The sequence below is a fragment of the Dermochelys coriacea genome, chromosome 14, assembly GCF_009764565.3.
Source record: "Dermochelys coriacea isolate rDerCor1 chromosome 14, rDerCor1.pri.v4, whole genome shotgun sequence".
Lineage (NCBI taxonomy): Eukaryota > Metazoa > Chordata > Testudines > Dermochelyidae > Dermochelys > Dermochelys coriacea.
The window spans coordinates 10186187-10204120 of NC_050081.1; the positions used below are offsets into that span (position 1 = coordinate 10186187).

At 42.6% G+C, this 17934-nt stretch overlaps 1 protein-coding gene across 2 annotated transcripts in view; it reads right to left on the reverse strand.

Annotated features, from left to right (window-relative positions):
* Positions 1 to 12267, reverse strand: part of RAB11FIP4 (RAB11 family interacting protein 4) — a 220178-nt gene extending 207911 nt beyond the window's left edge. Inside the window, exon 1 of one of the 2 annotated variants that reach the window (XM_038371523.2) lies at positions 12010 to 12267. In XM_038371523.2, the coding sequence (XP_038227451.1) occupies positions 12010 to 12162 (153 nt within the window). In that variant the 5' untranslated portion in view covers positions 12163 to 12267. The remainder of the gene's footprint in view (positions 1 to 12009) is intronic. The other variant, XM_043496388.1, reaches the window with a different exon arrangement.
* Between the last annotated feature and the right edge of the window lie 5667 nt (positions 12268 to 17934).

Genomic DNA, 17934 nt, shown 5'->3' on the forward strand with positions numbered 1-17934 from the left:
TAAGCTATTTGTGACTTGGTGCATAAATTTCAAAAATTCTGAAAATTTCTTTTTAAGTAAATATTCCAAAGCCACCAGTTCTTTTATGGCAAAGTAGCCAAAGCAAGGAACGAATGAATGTGTGGTGATTGCCTGAGATATGTAGCTGGAACAGACATACATAACTAAGGAAATAGAACCGTGTCTTAGACACCAAAAAGGCAACAATAGAATGGTAATTATACATGATTAACATGGCATCCTATTAGGACTACAATATGCATACAGAGCAGCATGCATTTAATCGTACTCTCATTTTGAGTCCAAAACACCATCCAAAGTTGTATTCCTAAAGCAAAAGGAATATTCAAGATAAATTAGCACGGTGGTTATAAAGCATAATCATTTAGATAATACTCAAATATTATATCCTGATTCCCAGCCCAGTGCCCTATCCATTAGACCATGCTGTCTCTCACAGGTATTTTGGATAAGAATTTTGTCTGTGCATTTAATTGCTGTCACTCATTCACAGGCAGGGAGTGCTGCAGAACTAAACTAAAAATCAGGAGTTAGGAAGGACCTTTGATATTTTTGTTTTTAAATCGCACTCATTTATAATCACAGGGGGAAACTCTCTTTCCCATCAAGTGAGACCCTTTAATTACCTTTTGAATGGCATGTAATTGAGATGTATTATACAGTGCTTTTGTTTATAGTCACACTGCTGTTATAAAACCAAATTCTATACAACCAGCCATTGTGTCTGCCACTTCCTATTATCTACTTAAGCACACCCTGGTCTGAGTTAGCTATGTCGCCACACACAAATGGGTATTTATTCAGCAACATCTGCAGGTATCGAGGTCTGAGAACATACATCTCTCACAAGAAACTGCACAGTTTAAACACTGCTATGATTTCATTTGTAGCTCCTGCATAGATGAACAAAGTTAAAGTAGTCTTATGAAGCTAGCCTACCTTACAAAGTAAAAATCCAATTTCTAACATGCTCATTAATGTTTGGCTTTGGAATCAGATGCCATTAATGGGAAACACAGCATTGTTGATTGCACAAGGAATAATGAAATCATTTTACTTCGATGAACACTGTAAGGGAATTAAATTTGTGTCCACTTTGTTAGTCTGAAAGGCTTTCTGCAAGTTATCAATGGATTGTGCTAAATTGCAGATGACAATGGAGCTTTGAGACCATGTTAGCTTCTTCTAGCATCCAACTGGAAATTCTCCTGTATCCCCAAAACACTACCTTTCCTTGAAGAATTTTGCATAACTCACTTTTCAGAGCTTAATCATATTAGAGGGGTAAAATCCGTATGCACTGGAAATTTGAATACCCTCCGGAGTCACATGAGCAAATTTCTTGAAAACAATCAACATGCGTCACACCTGAAGAATACTAGTTTTTAGGGCAGTCGATTAATCGCAGTTAACTCAAGTGATTAACTAAAAAAAATTAATCGCGATTAATCAGTTTTAATCGCATCGCTAAACAATAGATACCAATTGACATTTATTAAATATTTTGGATGTTTTTCTACATTTTCATATATATTATATTCTGTGTTATAACTGAAATCAAAGTGTATATTATTTTTGAATACAAATATTTGCACCGTAAAAATGATAAACAAAAGAATAGTATTTTACAATTCACCTCAGACAAGGACTGTAGTGGAATCTCTGTCATGAAAGTGCAACTTACAAAAGTAGGTTTTTAGTTACATAACTGCACTCAAAAACAAAACTATGTAAAACTTCAGAGCCTACAAGTCCACTCAGTCCTGCTTCTTGTTCAGCCAATCGCTAAGACAAAGAAGTTTGTTTACATTTACAGGAGATAATGCTGCCCTCTTCTTATTTACAATGTCATCAGAAAGTGAGGACAGGCATTTGCATGGCACTTTTGTAGCCGGCATTCCAAGATATTTACATGCCAGATATGCTAAACATTTGTATTCCCCTTCATGCTTTGACCACCATTCCAGAGGACATGGTTCCATGCTGATGACACCCGTTAAAAAAAAAAAGTGTTAATTAAATTTGAGACTGAACTCCTTGGGGGAAAATTGTATGTCCCCTGCTCTGTTTTACCCGCATTCTGCCATATATTTCATGTTATAGCAGTTTCGGATGATGACCCAGCACATGTTGTTCATTTGAAGAATACTTTCACAGCAGACTTCACAAAATGCAAAAGGTACCAATGCAAGATTTCTAAAGATAGCTACAGCACTCGACCCAATGGCTAAGAATCTGAAGTGCCTTCAAAAATCTGAGGGGGACAAGGTGTAGAGCATGCTTGCAGAAGTCTTAAAAGAGCAACATTCTGATGCAGAAACTACAGATCCCTGGACCACCAAAAGAGAAAATCAACCTTCTGCTGGTGGCATCTGACTCAGATAATGAAAATGAACATGTGTCGGTCCGCACTACTTTGGATTGTTATCGAGCAGAACCAGTCATCAGCATGGACACATGCCCCCTGGAATGGTGGTTGAAACATGAAAGGACATATGAATCTTTAGCGCATCTGGCACGTAAATAACTTGCAACACCAGCTACAACAGTGCTGTGAGGACACCTGTTCTCACTTTCAGGTGACATTGTAAACAAGAAGCGGGCAGCATTATCTCCTAACAAACTTGTTTGTCTGAGCGATTGGCTGAACAAGAAGTAGAACTGAGTGGATTTGCAGGCTCTACAATTTTAATTTTTTTATTTTTGAATGCAGGGTTTTTGTTTTGTTTTTTTTTACATAATTCTACATTTGTAAGTTCAACTTTCATGATAAAGAGATTGCACTACAGTACTTGTATTAGGTGAATTGAAAAAAACTATATTTTCTTTTTTTACAGCGCAAATACTTGTAATCAAAAATATAGATATAAAGTGAGCACTGTACACTTTGTATTCTGTGTTGTAATTGAAATCAATATATTTGAAAATGTAGAAAACATCCAAAACTATTTAAATAAATTGTATTCTATTATTGTTTAACAGTGTGATTAATTTAAATGTGATTATTTTTTTAAATTGCTTGATAGCCTTACTAGGTTTACATTTTAACAGCACAGACTGAATCTCACATGAAAAAAGAGAGAGAGAGAGAGAGAATCTACATAGAATATATCCAGTCTTGCCAAGCAGCTAGGTAATTAACCTCCCTAATTTCAAGCTGTACCTCCAACAATACATAAAATGGAAGCTGCATTGGATTGTATTTGCAGGATCTACATGTTGAGTTTTTTCTCAAGAAGATTTTGCATTTGATCACATGACAACACAATGCCACTGTAGCTATATCAAAGATAATCTCTCAAGGTAGCTCTAAAGCAGAGTTATTTAAATAAAAAATTCAAGAATGACAGTCTTTTCTCTGGTTTTTAACAAAAGCCTACTCATTGTGATCACTGGCATGTATTTCAGAATACAGCAGTAGCTAATTCTTAAGTGTGTGTGTAACCCACCCTCAGTGCTTGCATCTCTGAAATGCATTCATATTACATAACAAATTAGACTTGTAAGTGCACAGCGAACCTTACAGCGTATCTCCTCATTACAGTGCTGTAGCAAACATATGATGAACAATAAGGACTAAGCCTGCTTTATGTCACCTGTTTGGAAATACATGCTTGATTGTAGGATGTACCGGTAGGTTTGCTTAAAGCACAATGCAGTACTGGCTTGCACTGAATTAGGAAAGCTACAGCAACTGTACCTTGACTAATCCAAAATCCATTAAGCATCCCAACATACCGTTTTCAGAGTAGAATTTTTCCCTCCCAGTCAAAACAATATTAAATAACTGGTCATTAGCAAATTACTTTAGCGAGTCAAAATGTGCACCAACCTAGGTATATACAAGAGAATGCTGTTGCATGGGAACTGCCCTTCTGTTCTGAGCATGGCTGGGTGAATATTTATTTGTTCTTTCAAGAAGTATTTCTCTGAAAAGCAGAGCACAAGGAAAGCAGTAATTCTTTTCTGATTCTATTATCAGAATAATACCACCCTTTGGTCATGCTCTAATACTTTTCCTTTGAAATCTCAGTGTTACAAGTCTTATTTCCCATATTTGATAGGTGCTTATTATAAGGCTACAGCATACATTAAACTATTTAAAGACATGGCTGGATTTTGCTTTCAGTTACACGGGTGTAAATCAGGAGGAACTTCATATACCTCAGTGGTTTAATTCTAGACTGTCACCAGCATAGCTGAGAGAAGAATCTAGGGGCGTAGGTGCTATGTAAGACCACTTTGCAATGGAGAAGTACTTTTTGTACAGGAAGGCCATTACAGAGCAGTTATTTACAGTAGACCCTCTGCTTCAGTGCATGACCTCAACAGATACTCCTAGAGCAGAGCAGTCATTCTCAACCTATTTACCACTGTCGGCTGCATATGCAGCTCTCTGTGTGTTATGTGGGCCACATCCATATTATATATATATATATATATATATATATATATATATATATACATATACATATACATATACATACACACACACACATATACATACACACACACACTATCTGTATGGCCCTGAGAATGTCACACGGGCCACAGATGTGTGCTGTTTGGGCCGCAAGCAGCCCACAGGTTGAGAACCACTGCCCTAGAGGATAGTTCAAGAGCATCCCCCCATATTTTGATGCTTTGCTACTCTCTATTGGTCTCTACATGCCAAAGAAGAAAGGTGGAGATTTGCTCTTGGGATTCTGTGTACATCTGGCCTGATGCCGCTTTCACATACACCAATTCTACATGGTTGAAACTGACTCCAGGGGAGTTACTGTCAATTCACAATAGTATAATTGATAACACCCTACAGGTTTTTTATGAGCTGCTGAAGTTCCCTCTTACGTGCAATTCTGCTTCTATCCTGGCAAGAATTTGTTGATCTTAATATTACACACACTGCTGTCTAAGCATGAAAACCTGTGCTTTTTCTTTTTTTTTTTTTTTAAAAAAAAATGCTCCAAAAGGTGATTACGTCTCTGAAAATAAAATAGTCAACATGTTTATCATATTTCACTTGTTGCTGAAAACTGAACGTAGAGTTTAAATAGGATCTAGCATTATGAAACATTCAGTGGCAACAGATTTGTAAGATACACACTTTCACATAACCCATTGCCAGGAACCTGAGCACATTTAATATGTAATTTGCAAGGCTTCTAGACACATCAACTGCAAGTGCAACTATTTTCTAAGTAACAAGAAATCAGACGGCAAACAACTCCTGGCTTTTTCAGCGCTACAAGTGTTTCCCCAACTAGTGACTACACAAGATCCAGCCATGGTATTTAAAATGCAGTGTGTTTTCCACATCTTTCTTCACAATCCCTGGTGAGTAGGCATACATTTGGCAGGCTGGCATTTCCACTCCTTATATAACAAACTGCTCAGCAACACGGAAATTTCAACAACAGCTATCTGCGGGGTGGGTTTTGCATGCAGTCGCCAGGAACAGAGCCAGTGTTGTCTAGTGGATAGACAGGGCGCTGCACCAGTATTCTAGAGACCTGGGTTCTATCCTAGGCACAGCGATTGACCGGCTGTCTGACCTTGGTCAAGTTTTTTCACCACAGCTTTTCCCCTTTATGTAGATCTTTGGGGCAGGGACTATCATTGTGTGTGTGATTGGGGCCGCTGCGTGCTTGTGGAGTACAAAGAAGAATTCACTAGTGAAAGGGTTCCACTGTTTCTGTTTTAAACTATTGCACATTGTAGCTCTCAGGTGTAAAAGAGATAATCGTTACTTCAAGCTAGGCCATCATGTAAGTGTTGCAAAAACAAGCTTGTATTAAACCAAAGCTCAGTAGAAATGTTTCCATAATAAAAAGAAATCCAATGAAAACAGTTGTTTTTAAACCAACAAATATTGCCTTGCAGCATTTGAAACCTCAAGTACTGTATCAAGGAGAAAAAAGAAAGTGGCACTGACTATAAACAAAAGCGAAACTGATGTCATGGATTTCCAGCATCCATAGCTAAAGGAAAAAGCAAGCACAATAGTGGAAAAGTGACAAGCTAATTGGAACTTTAAACTTCTTTTACTTGCAATAATCTAAGGGGGACATTTTCAAAAGGTACAACTGGGCACTGAATTCCCATCAGTGCTTTTGAAAAGCCTCACACCCTCCGCTGTTCCTGGTCTCATAGCAATAAATATGTCTGTTTGCAACATGTGGTTTTCAGTTGACAATATCTCCTTAAAAACAACAGCTATGTGTAATCTTCCTACTCTCACTGAAGCCGGTGAAAATTTTGGCTGGAAGAGGCAGCAGGGTTCGGACCATAAGTTGTAAAGTACTTGGGGAGCCTTTGGGGTAAAAGCACCATGTACATTTAAGATACTTAGTATTATTTGGCCCTTGATGTTTAATATGAATTGCTCCATCCTATATGTATTAATATCTGTATTACAACTGCAGCACCTATGGGCCTCATCACACTAGGTGCTAAAAACTAAACCCCAGATCATGCGAACACTTATGCACATGCTTAACCGTGAGTATGAAAGTAATTACATTGACTTCAATGAACTACAATAAGGCCCCAATTCCGTAATGAGCTCTGCCTGGGCACAGGGGTCCACTCGCATGGAATTTATTGCTAGATCAGGGTCTAGGAATGATAGACCCTGCCCCTATAGAGCTCAGAGCCTAATTTAAGACAGTGTCTGAAAACAAGGCATTACTTCCAAAGACTTCAGTGAAGCCAGGATTTCATCAAGGGTGTATAACAAAGAAGGAGTGGGGTAAAACATAAAGGGTACCACATAAAGGGTAAAAGCTTCATATCATGTTAAATTCTCACAAACTTTGGTAAATAACTCAAGAATTTGCAATATCAAAGTTTTGCTTGGACCTGGCTACAAATATATGAAGGCACAGAGGACAATTGTCGGATTAAGTAGGGCAGGATTGAATTAACCAAGCCAAATTTCACTCTCATTATACTAGTGCAACATCATGACTATTTGTGCCGAGAGTGTTATAGACAGGTGTGTTGCAACAGTGCAAAATCTGGTCCTTCACGTTAGGTATAAGATACACAGAACTGAAAGGCTAAAATCATTAACATATAGGGTCAATCAATCTTCTGCTAAAGCCTATGGAAAGATTCCCATTTATTTTAATGGGAACTGGACCGGGCCCAGAAAATGTTGAATGAAAACCAAAAGTACATTTAAACAATGAATTATCATGTGTTAGAATACGGTAAAGAGGACAAGACAGCTCTCCGGCAGCATCTCTTAGGTTTAATTTAATCTGACACATTGCAGATTTTCCTGCACAATCATAATTAGGCCCCATGGAAGCAAGTTTGGGATGGCTGTACTGTTTTGGGGAACTGATCCTTTCTGTCTCCTGAGGTCACCAGTGATACATAGTAAACAAAGTTCATTTTGAATGACACGTTTTTAAACAGAATGGCAAAGTCATTGTCCACCCACGATAAAGTATTTACAGTACATCTGCACTAGGATCATTGCCTCTGTCTGCGGTTCCATAGCAAATCTCTCCCAGTGGTTTGCATATCAAATTGGCTCAGCTGACAAGTTCAGAGATGATTTTTCAAACTGCCCATGCTGCAAACTCTGCCCCTGGAATCTGAAAGCCAGACTTTCCCTGCCTCTTACGCTACCACCAGTCGTGAAGATCCTGCAGTCAGAAAGGAGCAGGCATGTTTGTTGATGATGCATGGAACAGAACAGAGTCCAGCTTGCTGTGTCCTAGCTAACCTGTCCGTGCAGGGAATAATCTTGTCTTTGTCAGTTAAATGAGCAGACCTGACTCAGCCACCGCTAAATAGCACAGTGCAGTTTGTAAATCACCACTTTTCTCAGTCGGGGTCCTAATGCCTTTTCTGATTTTGGATATCCCTGTCCTCCTTCCCTTTTCCCCTTCTTTTCCTCCCTCCTCCATATTTCACTGCCCACAAGCTTCTTCCTCCTTCCATGTGCCTTACAGGTCCAACTAAATCCTCCCCACGCTGATCGCCCTACACACCCTTCCTGTCGTTTCCTGCCATGCACGTTCCATATTTCCCTGCTGCTGTTCCTGCATTGCCTTGTGGCACACCTGATTGTCTGAACTCCACTGGGAAATCAATAACTTGATTAGGAGTGGAGGAGGCCATCATTCTTAGATCACTCAGTCTGCTCCTTTGATGACCATGACACCATCACTGCATCTGAAATACATCCTCTTGAAGCATCATGTCAAAGACCGGTGATTACTTAACATGGGTACTGGAAAAGCTTGGTGGTGACTACAAAATAAGGATCCTGTGAAGTTGGAACTTATTCAAAACGTATCATAACACACCCAGCCCTCTTTAATTTCCTCCTTCTTGTAAACTCTCAGCCCCTCCCATTTTATCTGGTGATATCTGGGAAGAATTTGAGATGAATCCGAGAAGGCAGTATTATGATCACATTTAGGTTGTGGTTGAGACCGAATCAGGGCTAAGGTTTAGCAGCAGATTCAACAGCACTGAAATCACATAAGCGAGTTTCATGAGATTTTGGCCCCAAACAGTAATATTTTAGCTGCAGCAACCAAAGCTATAAAATAGTACCAACCCTTCTGGATTAGGAGCTGTCCCAGAACCAAAACTGTAGAGGCAAGAGGCATGAATCCACATGCACATAACACTCTAAAATTAAAGGAGTTCAGATGTGAAGTTCTGGTTTGGTCCACCCAAATCTAGCAACAATGCAGCATACCCACTACTGAGGGCTTGATCCAAAGCCCAGTCAAGGAGAGCCTTTCCAATGACTTCAACAGACTTCAGATCAGACTACATATACAAAGAGAAATTAAGACAAATTGTAATATGCATGCTACTAAAGATATAGAGGTAAATTCCTTTTCTCTCATCTTTGTAAGTATATTTTTCAAACATTGTCAGTTACAACTAACAAGAATGCAGTGATGATTACAGGGCATTTCTCATTACCATTCACCCTGTTTAGCTAGACATATGCTGCAGCCTATAAATTTAATCTCTTATTTGCATATTATTTATTTTTCTGGCACCTAGTCAGTAATCTAGGCCCCTCCCAAAATTTAGAATACACCATTCATGGTTTATAATTTTCCAATATAATACTTTAGTTCATCAAACCCCCACCCTTTACATATTTTTAATACATTCATCTACAAAAAATAAAGACTTTTTAAGACTTCATCTGATTCAACCTTTTATCTCCAGTTTATTCTCCCAGCTCCCCTCCTAATAACCTGATAGATTTCCATACATTCTAAAGTCAGAAGGAACCTGATCATCTAGGCCAGTGGTTCCCAGACTTGTTCCACCGCTTGTGTAGGGAAAGCCCCTGCCAAGACGGGTCGGTTTGTTTACCTGCCACGTCCACAGGTTCAGCCGATCGCAGCTCCCAGTGGCCGTGGTTCACTGCTCCAGGCCAACGGGAGCTGCTAGAAGCAGCGCGGGCCGAGGGACGTACTGGCCGCTGCTTCCAGCGGCTCCCATTGGCCTGGAGCAGCGAACCGTGGCCACTGGGAGCCACGATTGGCCAAACCTGCAGACGCGGCAGGTAAACATACCGGCCCGCCAGGGGCTTTCCCTGAACAAGCGGCGGAACAAGTTTGGAAACCACTGATCTAGGCTGATCTCCAGCAAAACAAAGGCCAGGGAATTTCACCAACCTTCCTAAATGCCAGCAAGAAAAGATTATTGATCTAGGAATGAAATAAATACAGTAATACAAAACCACCCACAGTATAATCAATGCTTCTTGCAACATGGATTTAACGATTTAGGCACTTAGTGTATATAGGAATGCATAACTTTTCAAGGGACAAATAAAAACAGAGAGATCAATAGAGCTCGCTCCTGTTAGTCCTTTCTTCTCCTTATATTACTGGTTAATGAATAATAACTCTAATCTCTCATTAAAGAAATATTCAACCACAGGTCTATGACTAGATGCAATAAATGGAGCCTCCTGTATCCTCTTTCTTTAATTGAATTCATAAGTCTTGTTCCATTACCAGTGCTGATCCAAAAATTAGTAACTTGATTTGACAATAACTATGAATTTATTATGCTTTTTTTTGCTATAGTACTTCCTCGGAACCCTTTAATAAACTTCTCTCTCTTTACAATCTCTGCAGATTAATTTATTTTACCGCACTTTAAAAGGTCAGAACTTTTCATCCTGACACCAGCTTTGTTTTCTTGGTGCTGCCTCCTTTTTTCAAGTGCCAGAGCATTTTGTTATGGGGTGACCCAGAGATGAGGCACCATATTCTGAAGGGGGAAATCTTCTCATGAAATACAAGATTTCACATCTGGTTCATTTTGTTTGAGATTTCTCTCTTTACTCAATAATTTAAGAGGAACTGGGTCCATTGAAATTCATGCAACTATTCTAAGAAATATTGGGCCAAATTTTACTCTTATTTACACTACTGTAATGCAGCGATAATGGCTCCATTAAAGTAATGACTCCACTGAAGCCAGTGGAGTGACTCCAGATTTATACCTGTGTCAACAATAGACTGACTTTGGTCCATAATTCTAACTCACACAGCTTTTCTGTGAGTGTCACTGCAGATTAATATGATGCTGCTAAATGGCTCGACAGGCATTCCAGAACACACTCTGTGTTCTTTAAACACCAAGAAGGCCAAAGAGGACTTACGTGTATAAGGAATTATGACAGACCCATGGTGGAGTAACAGGATTTGCAATAAAGGCACTCATTTCAAAGGAGAGTCTTGTTTGTGTAATCTATGGAACCTATTTTCAGATTGACAGGTTTCAGAGTAGCAGCCGTGTTAGTCTGTATTCGCAAAAAGAAAAGGAGTACTTGTGGCACCTTAGAGACTAACAAATTTATTAGAGCATAAGCTATCGTGAGCTACAGCTCACTTCATCGGATGCATCCAATGAAGTGAGCTGTAGCTCACGAAAGCTTATGCTCCAATAAATTTGTTAGTCTCTAAGGTGCCACAAGTACTCCTTTTCTATTTTCAGATTGTCCACATAGCTAAGGAGGAGAAACCTTTGCTTTCACCACAACAGTCATGCCTGGCACAAAAAAAAAAAAAAAAAAAAAAAACAGCAGCAACGACAACAACAAAAAAAAAACAAACAGCAGAACCATCACATCTGTTCACTAGCGCAGGAGTATTTCTGCTTAGAAAGTCAATACTGCCGTTGAAAGAAAGCCCAGTTTTGGTCAACAAGGTCAAACCCAGGTGTTTCTGAGAGTCAGGTGGCTATTTGCATCAGAATAAAAGAGCCGGGCAGGAAATAAACTAAAGAAAATATGAGCCTGTCCCTGCAGTCTGATTCAGACAAAAAAAGCACACTGGGCTAAATTCTGCGTGGCCTTATCCCACTGTTTATTCCCAGGGAAAGCAATGCAGGGTTTGCCCCGTTTGCCTGAATGGCAGCGGGGTGGTATGTTCAAAGACAGAAGTCCAAAATATTGACTTCCGTGAAGTTACTCTCCACACGGACAAGAGAGAGAGAATTTAGAAAAGAGACTCAAGGAGAGGTGCAAAAGTGGTTAACTGCATAAGCATAACTGCCCCCCTTGGCCCGAGGGGTCTGGAGTCAAATCAGCAGAGAAGCAGCCCCACGCTCCCTCATTGTGCCTCTTCCTCCTCTAGGCTGCAGGAGAAAGTGCATTTCCATGCAGTCACCTCAGACGTGATCTGGCCGAGAGCAGCCCGGCCCTGCGGTACGGAGCAACTCAGGGGCGGGCCCCCCACCATCAGGGGCCAAGCGCTAGTTCAAAGAGGTGGCAGAGTTGCTGCAAAGGGGCAGAGATGCTGGAGCCCGGGGCGGGGGGCGGGGAGCCTGCAGGTGCAAAGGGGGTGGATGCAGGACGGGGGAGGGGAGGCGAGGCGAGGCAGGCGGGCGCTGCAGGGGGAACTGGGGGAGGCAGGAGGAATCGGCGCCCCGGTGGCCACGGCCCCCGCTCGGGGGGCTGGGCGCGCCCCCAGCCCCTCTCACCTCGTCCCCGTGGCCGAACTGCAGCCCCAGGGCGACGAAATGCTCCACGCGGATGAAGCCGGCCGCACCCTCGGCGCACGCGTCGAAGACCTGCTTGAGCTTCCGCAGGAGCCGCGTCCACTCGGCCGGGCCCCCGAGCCCGCCCGGCTCCATCCCGGGCGCCTAGCTGCAGCCGCGCGCCAGGCGCCAGCCGGCAGCAGCCATGATCGCCCGGCTGCCTCCCGCCGGCGTGTGACATCAGCCAGCTGCGGGGGAGGGACCACAGAATGGGGGCGGGGGGAGAAGGAGGATGGGAGGGGGGAAGGGGAGGAGAAGGGGAAGGGGAGAAGGGGGATGGGAGGGGGAGAAGCAGGAGAAGGGGAGAAGGGGGATGGGAGGGGGAGAAGCAGGGGAAGGGGAGAAGGAGGATGGGAGGGGGGAGGGGGAGAAGCAGGGAAAGGGGAGAAGGGGGATGGGAGGGGGAGAAGCAGGGGAAGGGGAGAAGGGGGATGGGAGAGGGGAGGGGGAGAACCAGGGGAAGGGGAGAAGGGGGATGGGAGAGGGGAGGGGGAGAAGGGGGATGGGAGGGGGAGAAATAGGGGAAGGGAAGAAAGGGGATGGGAGGGGGAGAACAGGTAGAAGGGGGATGGGAGAACCGGGAGAAGGGGGATGGGAGAAGGGAGAACCAGGCGAAGGGGAGAAGGGGGATGCGAGAGGGGAGGGGGAGAACCGGGGGATGGGAGAGGGGAGGGGGAGAACCAGGGGAAGGGGGATGGGAGAGGGGAGGGGGAGAACCAGGGGAAGGGGAGAAGGGGGATGGGAGAGGGGAGGGGGAGAACCCAGAGAAGGGGGATGGGAGGGGGAGAACTGGTAGAAGGGGATGGGAGAACCGGGAGAAGGGGGATGGGAGAAGGGAGAACCAGGCAAAGGGGAGAAGGGGGATGGGAGAGGGAGAACCAGGAGAAGGGGGATGGAAGAGGGGAGGGGGAGAATGAGAAGGAGGATGGGAGAAAACTAACAGCAAAGGGAGCAGCATGCTTTAGTAGTTAGAGCATGGAATTGAGGCTCCGGGAACCTGGGTTCTATTCCTGGCTCTGCCACTGGCCCACTGAGTCACTCCACCCTGCTGTGCCTCAGTTTTCCCCATCTGTAAAATGGGGATAATACTTGTTCTCCTTTATAAAGTGCTTTGAGATCCACAGCTGAAAAGTGTCATGTAACAGCTCAGTATTAGATGTCAGTAGAATATAAAATAAAGAAGAATCAGATTAAATGGAGGAGGGCTGGGAATGAAAAGAAAATATGTGACTAAGATAAAGAGAAGGCAAACACCTCTCTGATCCAGATAAAGTGAACAGTTGCATCTTACTTTGTGCTACTCAGAAAACATCCCGCAGCAATGTTGATTTGTAAGAGGGGATATTGCATGGTGATATAAGTCAGACATGACTAACTCATTTAATGACTCACCTGCCATTGCAAGTTAGGCCTTCCTGTTATTCAGTGTAAATTTATCCTTTCTTAATTTAAGCGCTTTGCTACTTTCCCTGCCCCCCGCATCTTAAAATAATCCTTCTAGTCTATATCTATGCGCTTTCTGAGGAGTGGATCAAAGGAATGGACAAAGAATGGGTCCCTCTTTCTGAACCATGCCTTCGACCCTGTGAATCTTGGAGGCAGCCTTTGGGGCAGGTACCGTGAGTTCATTTAGGCTTAGGTACTTGATGGCTCAGAATCTGGCCAGTCACTCTTACTTTTGCAAAAAGCACCACAGCTGTTAATAAGCCCAAGTGGCCATTACTCCAGTTTTACCTTGTGTGTGATTTTATGAGTGATGTTTTGCAGGTTGTCAATAAGGCTGCTCACTTAAAATGCTCTGTGCTAAAGATTTTACAGTTAGCGCTGGACTTTGAATTGAAACACTATCTCATTAATGTCTTGCTTTAACAAAGCAAAATAACAAAGGCCTCACATTCCACCTAATGTCTCTGGAAATGCCATGACGGAAGGAAGCCAGCCAAAATACTTTCCTCCCCTGGGAGGCAGGAGGCATACACCCCCCAAGAAGTTCTGGTACTCCAAATGTGCACTTCATTCTATTTGTGTGTAAATGTAATGTTCACGAAGAGGGCTGGCTTGACAGCCCTGTGGGCTGGTGTCTTCTGTTGATCCATAGAACAGTGGCAATGAAAGGAACAGAAGCGGTGCAAGCTTCCCACATCCTGCCACCTTAATTTGAAGGGGTCACATATAGATGGCAGGGGTTACAGTGACACTGTCACCTTGATACTTCTTTAAGTGACCTATTTTAAAAATTCCAGCTTCTGTAAAGCAGCCTTTAAATAAATACTCTGTCCTGACATTTAAAAAAAATGTATAAGGTTTTTCTGCTCCTTTACCGATGTTTACCAGGTTCTTTCCATCATGGAAGAAACTGACTTTGAAGTCAGTGGATGTCAGGGCCAGGATATAAGTGGCCAGGCCTAGTGGTTAGCATAGGGCAGGGTGCTGGGTTCCCATGCCAGTGCGGGTTCAGAACTAGGAGGTCAGGAGCTGAGGTCAGAAATCAGGCTGAGTCAGGAGGCCAGGGTCAGGTAGTGCTCGGTGAGCAGCTCAAAGCATGATGGAGCCCAGCACTTCCTGCTCCTGACCCTGACCTCCTGATTCCTAGTATCTGACTCTCAGTTCATGACCTCCTGGTTCTGAACCCTGGTTGGCATGGGGAGATGGCCCCTTCCACTCCATCCTACATTTATCACTGGCCAACTTCTTCCCAGTGTCAACAGTTTGTATGGATGATTTCCTGTTCCTCCTTCTGGCTTAAGTAGAGGAAGCGGGCCAACCAGAAGCTCCAGTCTTCCAGCAATTGGGGCTCGGGGTGATGCCCTCTATCTGAGCTGGTCTTCAAGGAGTTCTGATTCTAGTTGTTGCCAGTAAGTTGTTAGCTGCAGTGTGATGATAGACAAGAACTCTGTGGACCTGTGTTCAAAATCCATGGATTGCCAGGATCTTCCCAGCAGGCAAATATATTTGTACAATCTAACTTTAATTTACCTTTTAATTTTGTTTTAAACACTCAAAGGTAACTTAGCCAGCCAGGGAATAGGCGTCCTTTTTATTCCCCCTTTTCCTAAATCTGCAGATTGAATTTGCCAAACCTTGTAGAAAAACATAAACCCCTTGAGTTCAACTGGCCCTTTGCTGATAAGAGAAAACAGGCACCTCTTCTAGGAGCAGAAAACAAAGAGCAGAGATCTCAGAGGCAAGATTTTCATAGTTGGTGCAAGAAGATGGGAACAGTCAGCTGTGAAGCAAGGGATAAAAGAGAAGATTTGAGGCCAAAGAATTGGTAAGAAGTAAGAGAAGGGAAGCAAAGTGTTTGATCAGAGAGTGGCTGGGAACTAAAAGGTTGTGAAGTCAGAGCAGCACCCTGAGATTTCAGGGCCATTGTGCTGGACTTGGACTTGTAAGCTCCAAGTTCAAAACTGGCTACAGGGAGAATGGATTTGGCAATCTCCTCCTCAGTGTTGTCAACCTCCAGCATTCAAAAATCATGAATAGGGCCTCCAAAAACTAGAAACTTTCTCTCAACTCATGACCTGTGAAAGAAATAATATATCTCAGATTCTTTTGTCTGCTCTCTGGTTTTGGAGCCTTTAGGGCCACTTTTCAAGCTTTTCTCCACAACCCTGATATCTAGAACATAAAAACAGACCCACTGGGTCAGATCAGTGGTCCATCTAGCCTAGTACCCTGTCTTCCAACAGCGGTCAATGCCGGGTGCTTCAGAGGGAATGAACAGAACAAGGCAATTACCAAGCCATCCATCCCTTGTTGTCCAGTTCCAGCTTCTGACAGTCAAAGGTTTGGGGAAACCCAGAGCATGGAGTTGTGCCTCGGACCATCTTAGAAAATAGCCACTGATGGACCTATCCTGTATTCATTTGTCTAATTCTTTTTTGAACTGTTATACTTTTGGCCTTCACATCATCCCCCAGCAATGAGTTTCACAGGTTGACTGTGTTGTGTGAGGAAGTACTTCCTTTATGTTTGTTTTAAACCTGTTGCTTATTAATTTCATTGGATGACCCCTGGTTCTTGTGTTATCTGAAAGGGTATATAACACTTCCAGATCTATTCACTTTCTCCACACCATTCATGATTTTATAGATGTCTATCATCTTCTTAGTCATTTCTTTTCTAAGATGAACAGTCCCAGTTGTTTTAGTCTCTCCTCGTATGGCAGCTGTTCCATATCCTTGCTCATTTTTGTTGACTTTCTCTGTGACTTTTCCAATTCTAATATATCTGTTTTGAGATGGAGCAACCAGAAATGCATGCAGTATTTAAGGTGTGGGCATACTATGGATTTATATGGTGGCATTATGATATTTTTCTGTCTTCTTATCTATCCCTTTCTTAATGGTTTCTAACGTTCTGTTTGGTTTTTGACTGCCATTTTGCACAGAGCAGATGTTTGCAGAGAACTATCCACGATGACGCCAAGATCTTTCTTGAGTGGTAACAGCTAATTCTGATCCCGTCAATTTGTGTATATAGAACCTTTCTTGTGGTTTTATACGAAAGCTGAGATTTTCTTGTAATCAACTGACTCCAGGAGCTGGAGCTTAGGGAAATCACCAAATAGCACAAGAATTGTGATACAATCATGAGTTTGCAACATGGCAGATCCTAGCCTGCACTGATGTGCATTGCATATTGCACTATAGAAGTGGGCATGACTGGTTGTGCCTGATGAGCACAAAGAAACACATTATCCGGTGGCAGAATAGAAATAACTTCCATTGACATCAGTGGGAGTTCCTCCTGTCCTGTGATGAGGGAGCAGTGTCCCTGGGCTGGGAGCTGCAAGTCAGGGTGGTTATGCACTGGCAAATATGGGGAAGCTTGTACAAAATCTGCCTGTTCAATGTCTGGATCACGTTGTCTCATATTTGTTCCTAGCTGTAGATACATTTACAAAGAAGCACTGGGAGCTAAGGCAGTAAATTGAAGAGCTGGTGCTGAAGTCTGAAAACCGACTCACAAAACTGGTGTGCCGGTGAGATCTGCAAGAAGGTCGATATCGGAGAGCTGCAAAGTACGGTAAAGAAACTGTCACTGTAGACAGCTGAGTTCAGAGCTGAGATCTGGGAGCTGAGATGTGAGAGGCAGGAGTGAGATTTTGGGAGTTAAGGACTGAGATCTGAAAGCCGGGAGTAGCTCAGGTGCACTGAGTCAGGGACGCTGAGCTGAATGTGTGCTATACTCACTTGCCTTGCAACTACAATTGGAAGACATAGCATGAAAGGCTGAACTGAGTGGGAGTTCCCTTTTATTGTCAGTGGACTGTATGTGGTAGGCTTAATTTCTTGCTGATGTTCTATATCCTCCAAACCTTTTTAGGAGGTATCTGCCAGTACAAAGGGCTATTTCTCCCTGCCAGAACAGGTGGTTATTTTTTAACAAGTTAATTACCTCCGTTAGTCATCACAGTACTTGGCTAGAAGTGAGAAGGCAAACAGCAAAGCACTGAGGCTGAGATTTTCAGAGCTGCTGTGACAGTTTGCAGAACCGGTCTACGTACAACTTATAAATTCCAGATTGATTTAATCAACTATCTATATTCCTTATGTCTTTTGATTTTCTTTACTGTGTTTGAATGCCCAATACTCCTTGCATGAAGGAGGCAGGGGAGTGGTGACTACAAGTCTATCTATGAACAAGGCCCTTTATTTTTTGTTTTTATTTTGTTTATAATTTGTTATATGATTTTCAGAATAAAAATTAACATAACAGTTTTCTGAGTAAATATCAGGGTTAATATTATGGGATGGGAGGGCAGAAAAAAAAACAACAAATAGAGAAAGTAAGAGTATTGAAAGTTAAAGCAGTTTAATGCTGCCGTTTATTTCATGAAATGCATGTTAACAGTATGTTCACATA